At 36.2% G+C, this 19,977-nt stretch overlaps 1 protein-coding gene across 2 annotated transcripts in view; it reads left to right on the top strand.

The window, feature by feature from the left end:
• BCAS4 (breast carcinoma amplified sequence 4) overlaps positions 1-5,393 on the top strand; it is a 68,713-nt gene extending 63,320 nt beyond the window's left edge. For both annotated transcript variants that reach the window (XM_007475735.2, XM_016424571.2), the window contains one exon: positions 4,915-5,393. In XM_007475735.2, coding sequence (XP_007475797.1) covers positions 4,915-5,019 — 105 coding nt within the window. In that variant the 3' untranslated portion in view covers positions 5,020-5,393. The remainder of the gene's footprint in view (positions 1-4,914) is intronic.
• The last annotated feature ends 14,584 nt before the right edge of the window (positions 5,394-19,977 follow it).

Raw genomic sequence — 19,977 nt, 5'->3', positions numbered from 1 at the left:
TGACCAATAAGAAATAGTAACCTATCTGTTGGACACAGCTTTCTCTCTTATGCTACACTGTGTTCCAGGTTTGTAAAGTATGTATGGGCTTTGGTGTGCTCTACCTGCATTCCATTTGTAAATGTGTGTATGTTTTCAAGGCCATGTGTATGAAAGTCTGGTCCTCCTGTAGGATAGCAAACCTAGAGCCCTAAGGGACTTTGGAGTCAACCTTTTAGAGACCAAACTAACCCTTACACTGCATATGAAGCCACCCCCCCCCCACACACACACACTTTACCCCAGATAGGGGAGGAAGAGCTCCCATTGGGCTTCTGGGCAGAGGGGTGGGTCATGTGAGAAATGTCCTCAGGCACATGGAGAGGGGGAGGGGAGCAGCATGTTCCAGGCAAATGTGCCATAGGTTTACCAACCCAGATCTAGTCCAACCCCTTTATTTTATAGACGAAGAAATTGAAGCCAAGTTTGGTTCATTGATTTCCCTAAGGTCATGGGGTTAGGGGAGGTGGCAGGGGAATGAAGTTTCATAGGTTGGATTTAAACCTAGGTTGTTTAACTCTAGGGCCAGCACTTCCACTATTTAATACTGCTTTTGACTTCTACCATTCTCAATTTGAGTTTCCACCTTCCTCTGTGATTGGCTCAGTGCCATTTCTGTTTGCATGATAGAAGGGTTACTAGGACTCTGGGACAGTTCAGACTTGAAAAAATGTGCCATTATCATGTGGTGGAATAGAACACAGAGGTTTTTTCAGGGGCCTTCAACTAAGAAACTTTTGTTGAACAACCACATTGTAGGGACAATCTTGGTAGAATGGGAAGAACACTGGATTTTAAATCAGAAGACTGATTCAAATCCCAGTGCTGCTATGGATTCACTGAATGACTGGACATAGATTTTTTTCATTTTTTTGAGCTTTCACTTTATCATCTATAAAATGGGAAGTGATATTTGTGCTAGGTGCTGGTAGGAATATTTTGGGAGTTGGATCTATATTAAATGTAACTCAGAACTCAGAATTTTCTCATTTGAAATGAATTGTTTGTTCCTTATCCCTTTTAGTGAAATAACCCAAGGGAGTCTCTACTACTTTTTGCTGGTGTTATTACCTTCTATTCATTCCATCATCTTATGGTTCAACCTCAGCTCAGTCAGTGATTTCTTCTGGCTTCTCAGAAGGCTATACATCATTAGAGTTGGAAAAGCCCTTAGAGATCACCTGGTTTTGTCCTTTTGATAGACTATAAGCTGTAGAGAGGAAAGAAAGCCTATTGTTTGGTGAACCTCAATATTTTGTCAAGGGGGAAACAAATTCAAGGCCAGAAAGTAGCTTGCCAAAGGTTCTTACTCCTTTAATCAATGAACATTTATTAGGCACATACTAGATGAAGGCCATTATGCTAAGCTCTTGGAAAGGTACAAGGATTCATTTAAGACACTGCTCTTTCCCTTGTTATGCTCAAATGTAATAGGAGGATAAGACAAATGCATAAGAGCTTGTAAGAAGAAAGTAGAAAATGAGTTCCGTGTGTGTGTGTGTGTGTGTGTGTGTGTGTGTGTGTGTGTGTGTGTGTGTAAGTTTATAGTATAGCCAATCAGATAATATATTCAAAGTGATTGGCAAGCGAGTTAAAGAAATGTAAGGTATTGTTATAATGAGGCAAGTAAGGGTGATGGAGGTGGTGGTCTGTGTGGTTTAGGTCTCAAAACGATTCCATCAGAAAAGGGAAAGTGAGGCTTAAAGAATGAGTTTAGAGACAGAGGTGGGACTAGCACTCAGTTCTAGTTCAAGACCAGCAAATCTAGTTTGTGAAGAGTTTGATCGGGAAACCTATCCTTTCTTTTTTCTTATTTTAAAATTCTTACCTTCTATCTGTGAATAAGTTTTAAGAGAGAAGAGTGGCAAGAATTGGGGTTAAATGACTTACTCAGGGTCACATAGCTGAGAAGTGCTTGAAGTCAGATTTGAACCCAGGGCTTCTCCACTCCAGGCCTAGCTTCTATCCACTGTGCTACCTACCTGCCCCTGAAACCTGTTCTTTATAAGATCCCTTTCCTGGGCTGAGACAATGACCAGTGAGGGCCAGAGTCATTGGTCATTTCCCCATGGCTTGACTCCAGCAGCTAGGCTTTTTAACCTCACAAATACTGCAGGTCCTAACAAAGGCAGCCTTGAACTGTGATTGGGTCTGAACTGGATCTCTGGAGGCTCTGGTGGAATTACTCTTGGGAAGAAGGGAGTACTGGTGTTTAGCTGTGGCAATGAGGTCAGGTCAGAATCCTGCTTCCTGATGAGGTTGGCCTGCCAGGCTGGATGCGTGGGCCAGTCCCTGTGTGTGTATAATAGGTTATTCATGGCTGGTCTCACCAAAGTCTAAGCATTGTGGGGCAAGTTTTCAGTGTTAATCAGTAACCTTATATTTGTATTATTTTTATTTTTAAAAATTTCAGTTCAGCAAAATACCAGCTCAAATTTCCAAATCTATACCATTTCATGATTGCAGCAATTATTTTACATAACAGTAACTTCAAAGAAGGTGGTGGAATGTAAGACCAGAGACACTATGCTTGCAATAGTAATTTTAGATGGATATGGAATGAGTCACTCCATGTCGCAGGGATACTGGAGTTTCACCTTTGTGGGGAATAGAAGGATGGCTATGACTGGCCAATCACTCCTATACGCTCCTATATTCAAGAAGGGTATTAGCCTAGGTTTAGGCCCATCAATTATAATGAAATATCTATAATCTAATGATTAACCCCCCCCCCTCCTTTCGGTAAAATTCAAGATAAAAGTTATTTTCCCTTGTTATTGGTTTGGGGGAAGAAAATGGTTCTGTCCCAGACCTAAAGGGTGAGAGTTAGCTTAATCTTTGCCAGTTGGCTCCCCTCCCACCAAATGTTTATTACATAAAAGACAATCACAGATAGCAAATGAAAATATTGATCAAAGAAAGCAGTAAAACAGCAATGGGGAAGTAATTCAAATTAGTCTAGGTGATAAAATACACATAAGAGACAGGGTGCTCTAACGTCTGAGATTGCGATAAAATCTCAGCTCCTTTGAGGAGAGAATGATCTCATCTACCCTTAGCAATCTCTTGGGTGAGGTACTAGGAATCGCATGGGTTATGGTGGGGATACTAACTCTTCCCTGGATGCTTATGGCTCTGGGGGCCTCTCTGTACCATTGCTTCTCTCTTCCACAATCAGAAGTCATTTCTTCCTGTACATATGTGTACCATGGGCTCAGAGGTCTCTCAGCCAATCAGAAGTTACATCTCCCTATAGATACAAAGAATCATAGGGCTTTTCTTCATGGAATCAATCAAACCAATGGGTCAGGTTATTCTTTCCTATGAAAGAAGCAGATGTTACCTTAATTTTATAGATGAGGAACTGAGGTTCGGGAAAAGTAGAAAATCATAGGATTTAAAATCGGAAGAAACTGTAGAGATCCAAATCCTTTGCTTAAAACAATTTTCAATTACAAGTACTTATTTTCTTTCCTCCCTACCCCATTCATGGACAAGAAAGAAAGAAAAACAAAACCCTTGTAACAAATATGCATTGTAAAGGGGGGAAAATCCTATATTGGCCATGTGCAAAAATATGTTAATTCTGTATCTTAAAAAAATTTTTTTAAACCCTTACCTTCCATCTTAGAATCAATACTGTGTTTTAGTTCTAAGGCAGAAGAGCAGTAAGGGCTAGGCAATGGGGGTTAAGTGACTTATCCAGGGTCACACAGCTAGGAAATACTTGAGACCAGATTTGAACCTAAGACCTCCCATCTATAGGCCTGGCTCTCAATCGATTGAGCCACCCAGCTTCCCCCTTAATTCTGTATCTTGAGCCCATCACCTCTCTGTCAGGAGGTGAGTAGCATGCTTCATTATTGGGCCTCTGGAATTGTGGTTGTTTTTAATTGTGGAGTTTTTAAGCATTTCAAAGTTGTTTTTATATTGTTTCAACTCTCATTTTACAGAAGAAAAAAAGACTCAGAAAAGGGGCTTGTCCAAGGTGGAAGGAAGTATGCTTTGCTCTCAGAAATCAGAGCTAAGAACAATGGGCAGTAGAGGCAAATCTCAGTTTATAGTAAAGAAAATTTTTTTAATAATTAAATCTCTTCAGTAGTGGAATAAATCATATCAGGAGGTAGAGTGAAATGAAAGATGACATCTTGTTAGTGATATTGTACTTCTTCAGGTAGTTGGATAGTAATAGATGATCTCTGAAGTTCCACCTAGCTCTGAAATTCTGTGATTCTTTGAGATATCTTCATCTAAGTTCTTAATAAGACTCTTAAATGGGACAAGGTCCAATTCAAATCTTTCAAAAAATTATTAGAGATCTCCCTTCTGGATGGTAGCCTTGACCAAGGTAAGTTACACATGCCACCATACTTGGTTTTTCCAGATGTGGAAATAGAAAAACAAGAGTCTCTGAGATTTTCTCCCATTCCTAAAAGTCAAATGAATAAGTAGCTGCTGTCCAGCAGAGGTCTTCTGGGAAAGACAGGAGCCCTGGAAATAATAAACACTGATGTCAATTTTGGATCATGTTCTTCCCCTACAACACAGAACAAAGTAATTTGTTATCAGCATAGGAGATCATTCTGAGGCTAGAAGATAATATAGTGGCCACAATGGCTCAGTGTCAGCAGTTGGGACAATAGTAGAGGGGTTGGTAAGACTCTAGGGCAATTGAGAACTGAGAGACTGTCCCTGTATCAAATGGTGGAATAAAATGTAGGAGGGAAAAGAAAGGTTTTCAAAGGTCTCATTCAGTTATGAGGCATTTATTGAACAATTATCTGACCTTAATAATAAGAGTCTGTAGTATAATAGTGTTTAGCAAAGTTCCTCTACTCATTTAACCACTTTGAAAAGTTGTTCTTCTAATTTCAGAAACAGCCCACACCAGTTCAACAGATGTATGAATTGCCCACACTTTACAGAACTGAAGACTACTTTCCCATGGATATGCCTGGAACAAAGTGTCCAACACCATAGTGGATATCCATTCATGCAGCTTTTTCAGAGATGCTGTTTCAATCTCCTGATTCCTGATGATTGAGAATGAAATAACAATATATTTAGTAGCTCGGCTTAAAAAAAATTAAACCCTTTTCTCTTGCTTCTTTATAAAAAAAATTTTGTGTGAAATGCAGCTGAAAAACTCTATTTGTGCCCATGTGTCCAATATTAGTCAGATAGACTTTTGAACATTGTTTATATATTGTCCATATGCATGTTTTCCCTTTCTACTTAACAATGATCAACAAGAGAAATTAGAGTCACAGCTTTGGCTTGTTTACTGTGAATGCTTGGAGGTTAATTTAGTCTCCTGTTAATTCAATAAAAAGCATCAAATGCCTAGCTCTTGATTGGTTGTAAGAACAATTGGTGTTATTTTCATTTTCTCTGTATCTTTGTTTTTTTAGGAAATTATTCTTGTCATAATAACAAATCTGACCCATCTCAAGCAAGCTATCCTTGATATTATAGTGCTTATTGTGTTCTTCTCTTCAAGATAGTTCATACCACTGGCCTTTGTATTTTTAATCAAAATCCAAAGGTTATCTGGTGATTATAAAGATCTTCAAGCCACACACACAACTTAATTTTCTCAATTAGCTGACAATTAGCCTTAAACTGCCATTTTAGTCACATGTGTCTGATACGTTTTTAATAATCTTTTCACACAACAATTATTTATTAGCACATTAAGGAAGTGAGGGGGGGAATGGTCACGAAGGCAGTAGATGAAAACTATCATTGTAAGAGGAATATCAGTTTTTCTTTAAGGTTGGTGTTGCCTGTGGTCAAAAGACAAAGCAGATAGAAGTATTTCTAGGCTAGAGAAAGACTAACCCATTCTTTTACTGTTATACTACTGATTAAAAAAAAAACTTATTGTCATGCAAAACACTTCGATATTGGTCATTGTTGTAAGAATGAATTCATACAAGACCAAAACCCTAAAATAAAACCAAAGATACACTCATGTGAAAGATGACTCCCACCGTTCTTTCTCTGGAGGTGAGCATTCCCCCTCATAAGTCCTTCAAGATTGTCCCACATCATTGCATTGCTGAGAATAGCCAAGTTTTCACAGATAATCATCATCCAATATTGCTGTTACTGTGTACAATGTTCTTCAAGTTCTGCTTATTTCACTTTGAATCAGTTCCTGCAGATCTTTTTAGCTCTTTCTGATATAATCTTGCTTATCATTTCTTTTAGCACAATAGTATTCTATCACCAACATGTACCACAATCTGTTTAGCCATTCTGCAATTGATGGACATCTCCATAATTTCCAATTCTTTGCCACTACAAAAAGAATTGCTGTAAATATTTTTGTACAAGTAGGCCATTTTCCCCTTTTAAAAGATTATTTCTTTGGGATACAAACCCAGTAGGGGTATTATAGGATCAAAGGGTACATACAATTTTATAGCCCTTTGGACATAGTTCCAAATTGTCCTCCAGAATGGTTGGTTGAGTTCACAACTCCCCCAACAATGCATTAATATCCCAATTTTGTCACATCTCCTCAAACATTTACCACTTTCTTTTACTGCCACATTGGCAAGTACCTCCGCGTTTTTTGTTTTTTTTTTAATGAGAATTTCTCTAATCAAGAATAACTTAGAACATTTTTTTCATATTATTGATGATTGATTTCTTCATCTGAAAATTGCTTGTTCATATCCTTTGACCATTTGTCAAGAAATGGCTTGTATTCTTAAAAATTTGACTTAGTTCTCTATAAATTTTGGAAAGTAGACCTTTATCAGAGACATTTGTTATAATGTTATGTTATAACTGCCTCTTCAGTTTTGTAGTTTTCCTTCTAATCTTGGTCACATTAGTTTTGTTTGTCCAAAAGCTTTTAATTTAGTATAATCAAAATTATTCATTTTAATCAGTGGTATAGGAACACAGAATAATTTACCTGGCAGATCTTTGGAGAAGGGAAGAATTTATTACCAAACAAGAGATAGAGTGTTATAAGACGAGAGAAAAATGATTGATTGATAGGTTACACCTCTTTGTTGGGGAACAATTTAGTTTCAGGGATCTATCATTTCTGAAGAGATTTCCCTCATTGTCTCTGTTTGCTTGCATATGTCCTGTATGCCAGGGAATGCTGAGAGTTGCCTAAGGTCTTAATCACAAAGGACACAGAAGGGTTTGGTAGTGTCACAGTGCCTTTAACTAGATAGTTACCTGGGTTATAACTGTAGAGACAGCTATGACTTTGGAATGGAATGGATGGAATTAAATGGATAAAGTATTCATTAAATACTTTGTAAGAGAGAAGAGATGAGATCAAGAACATGAGGAGAAAGGCTGGCATTAACAAGAAGCAGCACCACATTACCTTCTAAAACTGCAGCAAAGGAGGAGAGAGAAAAGAAATATGATTAAGCGGATTAAAATGTAGAATTTGGAAGATGGGGGAACTTCTAGCAAAAGGCCTGAATTTTTTCTATGGATTAAGAGGTTAGGCCATATGCTAAGAGAAAAAAAGGAGGCTTGGGAAAAAAATAGAAAGTTTGGTACTAAGTAGTGTTAGTTAATACTGAAACTCAAATCTTTTTGTCTAGTCATTCCTCTCCACATCTTACTTAATAAGAGGGTAGAAAATTACTTGTAGAGTGAATTTTTGAAACCAAATGTTAGACTTTATATTCATTTTAGCCCATAATTTAAGTCTGTCAAGAATTTTCTGGATTCTGATTCTGCAATTCAATATGTTAGCTACTTCTAGCTTTATGTCATCTGTAAATCTGATTAGCAACTCTACCCTTCATAACCCAGTAATATTATTAGTAGGCAATTATGTAGTAAAGTGGATACAGTGCTAGGACCTGTAATCAGGAAGATTCCAGTTCAAATATGGCCTTAGACATTTACTAGCAGCATAACCCAGGTGGGCAAGTCACTAAATCTCAGTTTGTCTTAGTTTCTTCATCTATTAAATGGGAGTGGTAATAGCACCTACTTCCCGAGGTTATTGTGATGATAAAGATGGAAAAACACTTTGCAAACTCTAAAACACTATGTAAATTCTAGCAAAAAATTCTTTTTAGATTATACCTGAAAGATGGAAGGGAAAGGATCTATAGGTACAAAAATATTAACCCTTTTTTAAAAATTGTGAAAAAAATGGAAAATAAGAGAACTGTTCATCATTTGGGGAATGGCCAGGCAAATTATAGTATATGGGTATAAAGAATATTTTTGGACTTTAAGAAAATAGAAACTGGGAAGACTTGTGAACTGATGCAGAAAAAAGTGAGAAGAAACAGGAGAATAATTTGTATAGTTACTACAACATTGTAAAGAAAAGCAGCTCTAAAAGACTTAACTGGTGCAATACCAATTTTGTCTCCAAATGACTGAAGATGAAATACCACTTGACAGGAAGGTGTTAGACTAGAGGTCTGGTATGAGACATGAATTTTTAAAGCATGGCCAATGCCTAATTTTTTTTCTTTGTGTTTACTGGTTGCAAGTGAGGTTGTTTTTTTTTAAATGGCTAAGGAAGGCATAATTAGGAATAGGAGGTAAGTGGTAATAGTGCAGAAAAAAATGTTTAAATCATCAATGAAGCATTTTTCAAAAGCATAAATGAGGGTTGTACTTTACTAAAATTTTTTTCTTTATCTGTTGAAATAATCATGTGATTTTCGATACCTTAGTTTTAAATATTAATTATCTGGACAGTTTTCCTAATGGTGAACTGTCCTTGCATTGCTAGTAAAAACACAATTTGATCATGAATGATTTCTTTTTTTTTTCTTTAAACCCTTACCTTCCGTCTTGGAGTCAATACTGTGTATTAGCTCCAAGGCAGAAGAGTGGTAAGGGTAGGCAATGGGGGTCAAGTGACTTGCCCAGGGTCACACAACTGGGAAGTGTCTGGGGCCAGATTTGAACCTAGGACCTCCCGTCTCTAGGGCTAGCTCTCAATCCACTGAGCTACCCAGCTGCCCCCCATGAATGATTTCTTGCATAAGTTTCTATAGTCTTTTTGACAATATTTTATTAAAACTATTTGAATAAATATTTTCTAATAATATTAGCCTAGTTTTTCTATACTTTTCCTTCCCTGGATTCGGTATTAGAGTTATATTTATCTTTTAAAACAAATCTAGTAGGATGCATTATTTCTCAAGTTTTTTAGGATAATTTGTATGGCATAGGTATTCATTGTTTTTTTTTTAAACAGTTTGATAGAATTCTCCTGGCAATTCATTGGAACTAGGACTTTTTTCCTTTGGTAGTTATAGCCAGTTTTTCTTTTTCAGAGATTTCTATTTGGTCTCCTTTTAGTTAGGGCATCTGATTTTTTTTGTGTTTTCAGGTTCCTTAGCATATACTTGTATAAATGATTCTGCTGATAATTCTTTTTATTTCTTCTGGTTCTGCTGTAATTTACCTTATTTGATTGCTATTTTGTAGACTTGATTTTTCTGCCGCCTTTTTCGTCAGATGAACTAAAGGTTATCAGTATTGTTTTTTTCCCTAAGGATCAGTTTTTAGTTTTATTTATAATTTCTATAGTTATTTTTGGTTTCTAGTTTATTTTTTTAATTTTTAGTATCTTTTCTTTTGTGCTTATTTTAATTATTTGTTGGCTTTTGAATTTTTAAAAATGCATATTCAGTTAATCTTATCTTTTTGTATTTGGCTAATATGTTTGAGGAATATTATTTTCTCCTGAAGACTATATTAGCTGAATACAAGAAAATTTTGGTATGTTGGTTTCATCATCATATTTTTCACATAATTAGTAGCTGTTGCTCTTATTTGTACTTTGATCAACTCATTATTACTTAGAATTTTATTCCTAAATTTCCATTTTAACCCATTCCCTGAACTTATTGATGATTCTATTGTATCATATTTTGAAAAATGTTTATTATTTTTACATTTATTTTCAATATTGTTGTGACCTAATATGCTTATAAAAGCTCCACATGGTGATAAGAAATAAGTATAATCTTTAGCAGCCCTATTTAGAAGGTGACCAAAGTCTTTTAGTTCTATTTTTTTCAGTAATTCATTGAGCTTTATATTTTCTCTTTGGTTTAACTTTATTAGATTTATCTAAAACCAAGAAAGGGATACTGAGATCTCTTGACTATGTTCTTTTGCAATTCAGTTAATGCTTTCTTTATGAATTCATATGCTATGGTATTTAGAGCATCTAAGTTCAATATTATTTATGGTTGCTTTCAATATAATGTAGTTTCTTTGTCTCTTCATGTGTTTTGTATATTTATTTTTGCTTTATCTGTTAGCATGATTATAGCTCCTGCATATAACATAAAACATCTGATGCATAGTAAAATTTTTCAGCCTCTAATTTTTATTTTGCATATATTTTTGTTATTTAAAATATCTATCTTGTAAGCAGCAGATTGAGATACAATCTGTCACTTATTTTATTGGATTAAATTATTTAATCTATTCATTTAAGATTATGAGATTTCAGTTTGTATTTCCCCCATTTATCTCTAATATTTTCACCATGCCAAATTAGTTTTTTCCCCTTTTGCTCTATAAACACAGTACTATGTCTTCTCAGTTATTTTAGTTAACTCTATTTTAAGGTAACTCTATTTCCATCAACTTTCTTCCCCTCATTTTCCAGTCTCCTTTCCTCCATTTGTTATTATTTTCCTAATTTTGGAGTTAGCTTAATTTACTAGTTTCCTTTTTCTTTTTTGCTTTCCTCTAATTATTTCTTGTCTTCCCCCCTCATTTAAGTAGTCAAGTAAACACCTTTCTCTTCCTTTCCTTCCAAGTGTTTTGCTACTTTAAAATTTTTTATTTTCTGCACTTTTCCCTCTAAAAATAACTTCTTTATTGTATTTATTATTTATCTCCCCTTTCCATCTATTCTTAACTTTTATTTTTTGATTCATGACCCATATACTTATTTAATCCTTCTTAGGCTCTATATTAATTAAAGCTTCTAAGGAGCCTGTTTCTGTTATTCCTTTATAGATCTTGCTCCCTGGTCTCTCTCTCTTTTTTTTCTTCTATTGAGTTTTACTCTTAGAAATACCAATTCCTGCATGTGAGAGAGAGGATATTGCCCCATCATAAGATTTCCTCCATAAGCCTGATTGCAAAGTTCATTATTAACTTTTGCCCTCCTTTTGTCATTTTTGGGGTACCATTTGCCTTGACAGCTCCTTCCTGAGTCTATTTCCTCCCATTCTTGTGGGTATCAATTGCCTTCAGGAGCTAATTCCCCTTATTCTAAGAAAAAATGAGTGGTTTTTCTAAGAACCAAATTCTTATAGATTATACCCATTGTAAGGCCTCTATCTTCCTTTATTGAATGTCTCTTCTTTCATGGGAACTGTCATCAGAAGTAGCTCATGCCAGCACTGAAATAAAATTTTTCTCTTTCTTTCTTCTGTCCCTCCCCCCCCAGCTCCACCCCAGTCCCTCCTACTGATTCTTCACCCATTCTCCTGTAAGTTCTCTTCCTTTGGAGAACCTTAAGGAGTTATTTTCCCTTCATTCTTGGTCCTTGACTAAACTGGGGTAAAATCTATATTCTCATTTATTTTCTTCCCCTTCATCTCTCTTTTATGCACTTTCCCATTCTTTAATTTAGTCCTGCAACAACAACAAATTGATTCATTTGTTGGCAGGATGTTGTGAAATTTAGTTTATGATGTTTTAGGACTGTTCCTTAACTATCACTTCTACTTTACTTCTGTTCTCACTTTTGTCTCCTTGTGTGCCTTTAGGAAAAAAATCCTTTAAAGGTCTATCTGTGGTTGTTATCCTCCTCTGTTGAAACTGTTGAAATTGTTTACTTTTCTTGTATATCTATGTCTAGATATTTGAAAAACAAATAATTTCTTCAGGTATATATTTTTCCAGGATTTTGAATGACTTTTTAAAAACCAAATGTCTGCAGGGTTCATCTTGAGCTCCTATGGTCTTCCAAGCACATTATTATTCTTTCCTGCAGATTCTGATGGGTACAAAAGAGTTTTCTGCTATTCGAATTTCTTTCCCTTGTGTTTGAATATCGTGAGGAGTCTTCTTGTTTTCAGAATTTACTTTTTGTCAGTAGAATTTTTCAATTTAATCACTATTTGGAATTTCTAGTATGGAGTCTTTTTTTGGAAGTGATCTGAGGATTTTTTGATTGACACTTCTTTCCGTCCCTTTTCTCCTGAGTTCAGAAGTCCTAGGCAATTTCTTGAAATATTTCATGCATTATGGCATTCATTTTTTTTAACTCGTTATTTTCTTCGGGGAGACCTATAATTCTTAAGTTGTCTCATTCTAACATGTCTTTGAGATCAATATATTTTGGTTGTATGGAGACCTTGTTTCCTTTTAATGTTATTACTTTTTTTTCGTTCTCTTCTTCCTGATAATCCTTCAGTTCTGTGTATTTGTACTGCTAGTTATTTAATTTTTTGGTGCTTTGATGAGACTCACCATTGTGGATTTAAGTTTTTCTACTGCCAATTATTTCTGCTGCACAAACTACAAATTCTACTTCCAAATTTGTTTCTCTTTTAAATCATTCATAAATAACCTGCTGTGGTATAATGCTTTCTTGGGAAATCACAGGATAATCTTCCATATCATATATTAAACCCTTACCATTTGCCTTAAAATCGATACTGTCAGTTCCAAAGTAGAAGAATGATAATAGCTAGGCAACTGGGGTTAAGTGACTTGCGTAGGGTCACACAGTTAAGAAGTGTCTGAGGTCATATTTGAACCCTGGACCTCCTATCTGAAGGCCTGGTTCTTTATCTACTAAGCCATCTAGTTACCCCTGCCTTATGACATATTGATTCATTTTCCTTTGTCTTATCATATTTCTTCATAGATATTTTGACTTTTAAAACCTTTTCTGGAGGCTATATTCCTTTCTGTTATTAATATCTTCTCTGTTGTTTCATCTGTTTATGCTCAGTCTCTTTAAGTTTTTTTCCTCCTTAAATCATTGGAAATCTGTCTTGTTTTTCTTTTAGTCTCCTATCATTCATTTTGATTCCTTTCCCCTTAAGTGTATTTTCCATGGGGGGCTGGATCTCAAAGCCATCTTAACCTCTTCCCATGCTGGGTAATTCACATTTCACCATTCTCACTCTCAACTCCTATAACTTCTGGGGGTTGGGGGACAGTAGGAAACTGGTTAGATCTTTATGAACTGATGCAGATTTAAGTGAACAGAATTAGAATCATTTAGAAAATTATGACAAAATTGCAGAGAAAAACTTTGAAAGACCTTAGACTCAAAGCAACTCAGTGATAAATGGAGTACAAAAGAATAAAGAAGAGAGGTGATGAACTTAAAATGCAGATATACACTTTCAGACATGGGCAAAATGGGAATTAATTTTGCTGGAAAATGTATGTTTGTACTATGGACTTTCTTTTTCTTTTTAATTTATTCAATGAGGGGATTTTAAAAAATAACTTGTTATAGTCAGTCAGTGAATATTTATTAAGCACTTATAATATACCAAGTAATATGCTAAGTGCTGGGGATACAAAAAGAAGCAAAAGATAGTTCTTGCCCTCAAGGAGCTCACAATCTAATGGGGAGGCAACATGCAAACAACTTACAAACAAACTATATATAAGATAAATGTAGGCGCCAAGATACTAGAATAGGGATAGGAATCTGCCTGATTTCTTCTAAATTACCATCCAAATGACTTTGATGTAATGTCTCAAAAGAAACTCTGGAGAGGCAGAACCCATAAAAGGGTGAAGTGAAACAAGTTTTCAACCTAAGATAACTTAGAAGTTCAACAGGAAAGGTCAGTTGTGTGGGGTGGGAGCCGAGTGCAGACCAGTGAGCCAAAGCAGGATCCACCTTGGCAAGCCAGCACAGGCCTTGGGGGTGGCTGAATACATAGCTCTCAGCCCATGGACAGTAAGGGGGTTAGACAATTGGTCAGAAGGAGATCATAGGGTGCAGGACTCTGTTGTATTGCTCATATGCAGACTCAGGCTTCAGTCCTGGGGTGCAGTCCCAGGTCTTGGTCCCCAGGTGAGAAGCAATAGTACACCAGTGCTTGTGGCCATAGGGTAGCAAGGGACCTGGTCACAGTTACTGGGAAAAAAGTGCTTGTGGTCATTCACAGACAAGAGCATAGGCCACTGGAGTATTAAACACATCTTTCCTTAGATTACGCCACCTTGCAAGAACTGATCCCCAAAACATAGATCCCCAAAGCTAACTCTCAAAGCAGTAGTGCAAAGAACCTAAAGCTTGGACAGTACTCCCTTCCCCATAGAACCTGAAAACTCAAAAAGCATAATTGCTCAAATGGAAAAAAAAAAAGCTAGGCAAAAATTCACTGAAGAGAAGAATACCTTAAAAATGAGAATTGGCCAAATGGAAATGGAGGAATAAAAGTTCACTGAGAAGAAAATTCCTTAATAATTAGATTGGGCAAGTGGAAGTTAATGAATCCATGAAATATTAAAAAAAATGGCCAAAAAGCATGAACAAATAAAAGAACATGTGAAATATCTTCTTGGAAAAACAATTGACCTAGAAAATAGGTTGAGGAGAGATAATTAAGAATTATTAAACTTACTGAAAGACAGATAGACAGAGTTAGAGAGAGCTGAGATGATACCTAGGTTGCCAACCTGGGGACTTGGAAAGTGGTGGTACCCTCAATAGTAATAGTAACATTTGGAAAGGAGAGATGTGGGGAAAAGATAATGAGTTCACTTTCAGACATAGTGAGTTTAAGATATCTATGGGACATCAAGTGTGAGATGTAAAATAGGCAATTGGAGATACTAGACTGGAGGTCAGTAGAAAGTTTAGAGATAAGCAGATTTGGACATCATTAGTATACAGATGATAATTACATCCATGGGAACTGAAAGATGACTAAGTGAAATACTATAGGGGGAGAAGAGAGACCAGAATAGAGCCCTAAGAGGTACCTAAGGTTAGTAGGTATGACCTGGATGAAGATCCAGTAGAGGAGACTGAGTAGTTATATAAATAGGAGTAATAGAAGAGAAACATGTTCCTAACTTCTGAAAGAAGAGAGTATCAAGGAAAAGTGATTATGACAGTGTCTAAGGCCAAAAGGTCAAAGAGTATGAGGATTGAGAAAAGGCCATTGGATTTGGCATTTAAAAGATCACTGGTCATTTCAGAGGGAGCAGTTTTGGTTGAATGATGCTAGAAGCTAGACTGTGGGGAGTTAAGAAGAGAACAAAAGGAGAGGAAGTTGAAGCAGTGATTATAGATGTCCTTATAGAGGAGTTTAGCCACAACAGAGGCGATTTGGGACCTTTGTTTTCAGGGATCAGTAGATCAAAAGGGTTTGAGTTTTTCTTTCTTTGAGGATGAGGGAGAGGTGGAAAAGGAGAATTAGAAAATAAATGGGAAAGAGGAAGGAGAGAACAATCAGTTGGAAGACATGGGATGGTACTCATTCCGTGTATCCAGACATTTGGGAAATGAGATGAAGAGGGAAAAGGGAATTCCTAATGAATAGCTTGAATTCCTTCAGTAAAACATGAGGCAGGATTTTCAAATGAGAGGGTCAGGGAGGGCAGGGGTGCTATGGGAGATTTGAGAAGGAATGTAAAGGTTTAGAAGAGCATTTTTGGTGAGTGGGAATTAGGGAGGTATAAAAGGATTTCTTAGTAGCAGGGAAGGTCTAGCTGATGTTATATAACATAAATTTGTAGTGGACCTAGTCAGTATAGGTGCATAATTTTCTCTAACTTTGTCCAGAAGTACATGTGTAGGAGTAAAGACAGGTGAGGTGGAGGACATGAAAAATGAGTGAATTGAGTCACTGGGAAGATAAAGTACTTGAGTGAACATCATGTGTATGTTGAAGTTGTCTTCTATTATGAGTGCAGGAGTTGGGGAAGAGAGAAAAATGAGCTAGGTTCTGAACTCATTGAAGAAGGGGAGTATCCTGGAGGACTGTAGACAACAGTGATCAGGATTTTGTTTCAGTGGTAGATGTGGATTGTGTTAACTTCAAAGAAGAGGTTAAGTGACAGTAGTAGGAGAACTTAGAAGTGGCAATGGAAGTAAGGAGCACTTCCAACTCCCTTTCCAGAACCAAGTGAGTATATGCCAGTATGTGTGTGAGGAGTCAAAGGGCAAACAGTGTTGGCAAGGGCAGACAGAGAGAGAGACCGTGTCATTAAGAGGGGGGAGCAGCTAGGAGGTTCAGTGGATTGAGAGCAAAGTTTCTTAAGAGATATATGATCTTGGGTTCAAATCTGGTCTCAGACTTCCTAGCTATGTGGCACTGAGAAAGTCAATTAATCTCCATTGCCTAGCTCTTATTGATCTTCTACACTGGAACAAATACACAATATCGATTCTAAGATGGAAGGTAAGGATCTAAAAAAATGTATTATAATTACAAATCAACAAGATGAACAAAATGAAGTTTCATGTCCAATCTTTTTCTATTCTTTCTACATGGAAATGCTTATATTTGTTGGTGTTTGTCAAGTTCAGAATAATAAACAGTAAAAAATAAGAATGCCATGTATGGCTTCACCCAGGTCATTGATAAACATATTAAATAACATAGGGTCAAGGACAGATTTCAAGGGCACTAGAGATATCCCTCTAAATTCACTTTCATCCATTTACAATTATTATCCTCTAGGCACAAAGCTTTGGACTGGGTGGTATTAGAAAAAATTAGAAGGCAAGGACAATTTAAAAGAGGGGCTAATTTGGACATGGAAAATGGAGACCAGAGCAATGAATCTTGCAAGAGTTGACTCTATTCAGGGGTAAAAGCCATGTGTTAAGAAAAAACTTAACTTCATTCTCTCAGGAACACCAGAGTTCTCTGGTTAATTGTCAAGTTTTCTTTGACCTTCAAAGATCTAGGTGCCTTTCTTCCCTTAGCTATACCCTTTTGTAAGATTCTGCCTTGTCTCATTGGTCTAGAGTTTGCAGGTGTGTATTACCCAACGGAGCCTTGACTTATGTGCTACAATACTAAGAAAATTCTTCCCTATTTATTCTATTAGTAGTTGTATGTTTCATTGAATCACTTACAAAAGTGAAAGAAAAAAATCACTTGCAAAAAAAATCACTTACAAAAATCACTTACAACAATCAGAATATGAAGACTGAATAAAGTAAATAATATAAATGCACTCGAGTAGATACAACCTCTACTGGAGTATTTGGAATATTTTGGAACTTGGAATATTTCTTTCTTTTTTTTTTTTAAACCCTTACCTTCCATCTTGGAATCAATATTATGTATTGGTTCCAAGGCAGAAGAGTGTAAGGGCTAGGCAATGGGGGTCAAGTGACTTGCCCAGGGTCACACAGCTGGGAAGTGTCTGAGGCCAGATTTGAACCTAGGACCTCCCATCTCTAGGCCTGGCTGTCAATCTACTGAGCTACCCAGCTGTGCCCAACTTAGAATATTTCTGCTGGTCTTCTGTCAGGGTGGTCTATGCTCTGGAAGTAGGTTAAATATAATACAAGGAGTTTTGTTCAAGTGGTTGCCATCTCTATTTCTCAATCCCTGTTTTTTTTTTTTCAGGTAGTTTCATTTAATTGTATCTCTGCTCCTTTCACACAGCAAAAAAGTGTGTGCATGTGTGTATAGAGGGAGTTGTGGATTTTCCCTATAGCACATGCATGACTCATTTCTTTTAGCACTTGTCCAAACAATCTAAGAGGAAGAATGTAAGACTCTTCTAAGGAGGCATCATTCCTCCAATCTTTTTATTCATCTCTAGAGAACTTTTTCTACTATGCCATAGAAACCTCTTAATCCTGAATGCACACTACCCCACCCAAGACTACTTTTCACATGGGAAGTACCCCATGCCCCTGCAGCTTCTACCTCTGATTGGCTAGTTCCTCTTATAACCTCCCTCCATAGCATCTTCTCTACATCTATCCCCAATATAGGATACTTTCATTCCACTTCTCTCCTACCTTCGATCTCATTTTCAGCTCCCTTTACTGTGCTTTTTTCTCTTAGACTGTAAGTTCTTCATGGGCAACTATTTGGTTCAGTGGATAGAACCATGCCTAGAGATAGGTTGTGGATTCAATCTGATCACAGATACTTACTAATTGTGTGACCCTTGGATACACAGTATTAATTCTAAGCCAGAGGGTAAAGGTTTTAAAAAAAATGTAAGCTCTTTGAGGAAAGGGACTGGCTTTCTACTTGTATTTGTACTTTTGAGAGCTTAATACAGTGCCTAGTGCATAGTAAGTGCTTAATAAATGCTTGCTAACCTTTATCTTAAGTCATTCCCATCTTTTACTCTTTTCATTGTCACCTGACAACTATGCCTTATGGGTGGAGCATAAACATTATGCATGAATTCTTTTAGTTCATTTATTGTTAGTTTCAAATCTGCTTAACTATACCAGTAGTTAGTGCCAGGCTTGAATTCAATTTGATTCTTAGACATTAAGTGACCCTGGGTAAGTGACCTAAGTATTTTATCTATCTTAAGTTTCCTCAACTGTAAAAAGGGGATAATAGTATGTACAACCTAGGGTGGTTGTGAAGAGCAAATATGATATATATAAAGCACTTAACAGTGCCTGGCTCACAGTAGAGATTTACTAAAGGTTTCTTCCCTTCCTTTATTCCTACTTCTTTCTATTCCATATATCTTAGTACTGTCTACTCCACATATCTCCTTCTTGTATATATGATTAACAGAGAATGAACAAATGCTTTGTGGACATGTAGTCAAACGATATTAACCTCTATATGCCACTCTAGTTATTCTTTCAACAAAGAAGTTTAGTTTTTTGTGACCTGGATGAAATCATTCTAGCCCTTGGTGGTGAATAATTCCTTTTCTAGATGTCTACAAAAAATTTAATATTATATTCTAAAAATTTCCCAGGAATCAATCAAACTCACTGGTTTATAGTTTTCAGATTGCCCTTTCTTTTTTTTTCTGAAAAGAACATTAGCTCTTCTCCAGTTCGTTGCCACTTCTGTCACTGAGTAGCTGATCATTTACATCTGTACATTGTTTTAGTATCCTGGGATGTTTATTTAGTATTGGTTATTTGAATTTATTGAAGTTCTCTCCTAACATCTCCTTACTTTCTTTGGTTTCATTAACTATTTTTGTTCTGTTCTTTCCAATCCAAAGATCATACTCCTTGGTAGAGAAAATAGAAAAATAAAGAGTTGAGTAGTTCTGTCTTCTCTACTGACTATTAACATCATGACATCTAATCTGAGCAGTGGTCCTTTTCCTTCTTTCATCCTTTCCTTTTCCAACATAGCTAAAAACAAAATAAAAAGCATTTTTTGGTTGTCTTTTGTATTTGTTGTCAGCCTCAGCTCATTATTGACTTTAGCATGCCTCAACTTTTAAAAAAAGTTTTAATTGATATGTTTTAAGATCACCTTCATTTCTGAATATATCTCTTCTCCACTCCCTACCCAGTGAGCTATCCCTTGTACCAAAGAATAAAAGACATTTAAAAAAGTGGTTCAGCAAATCTAACCAATATTTCAATAAAGTCTCAGATTATATGTAATTTTTCAACTCTTTCAGGGTTGTTTGGTGATTACAATTACCAAGTGTTCTATTTTTTTATGGTCTTTGTATGTACATAGAAGAACATGGTTGTAATCGTGAATATTTTTACTTGTTCTGCTAACTTCATTCTGCATCAGATGGTTATAGTCTTCCTATTCTTAGAATTTTTAATAGTAATTATTTCTTAGGGCACAATAGTATTCTATTACTTTCATGTACCAAAGTTTGTTTAGCTATTCTCAAATTAATAGGTATCTACTTTGTATCTAGTTCTTTGTTACCATGAAAAGTGCTACTTTGGTATATACAGATCTGTCTTTTTATTGAAAGATCCTTAAATATCCTCCAGCTCCTTTCTATTCTCAGAAGCGGGATTCTGAGTAAGAGTTTTTGCCATTT

The sequence above is a fragment of the Monodelphis domestica genome, chromosome 1, assembly GCF_027887165.1.
Source record: "Monodelphis domestica isolate mMonDom1 chromosome 1, mMonDom1.pri, whole genome shotgun sequence".
In the NCBI taxonomy this organism is placed as follows: domain Eukaryota; kingdom Metazoa; phylum Chordata; class Mammalia; order Didelphimorphia; family Didelphidae; genus Monodelphis; species Monodelphis domestica.
Note: the sequence above shows the minus strand (reverse complement) of the source record. Positions and strands in the feature narration are given on the sequence as shown.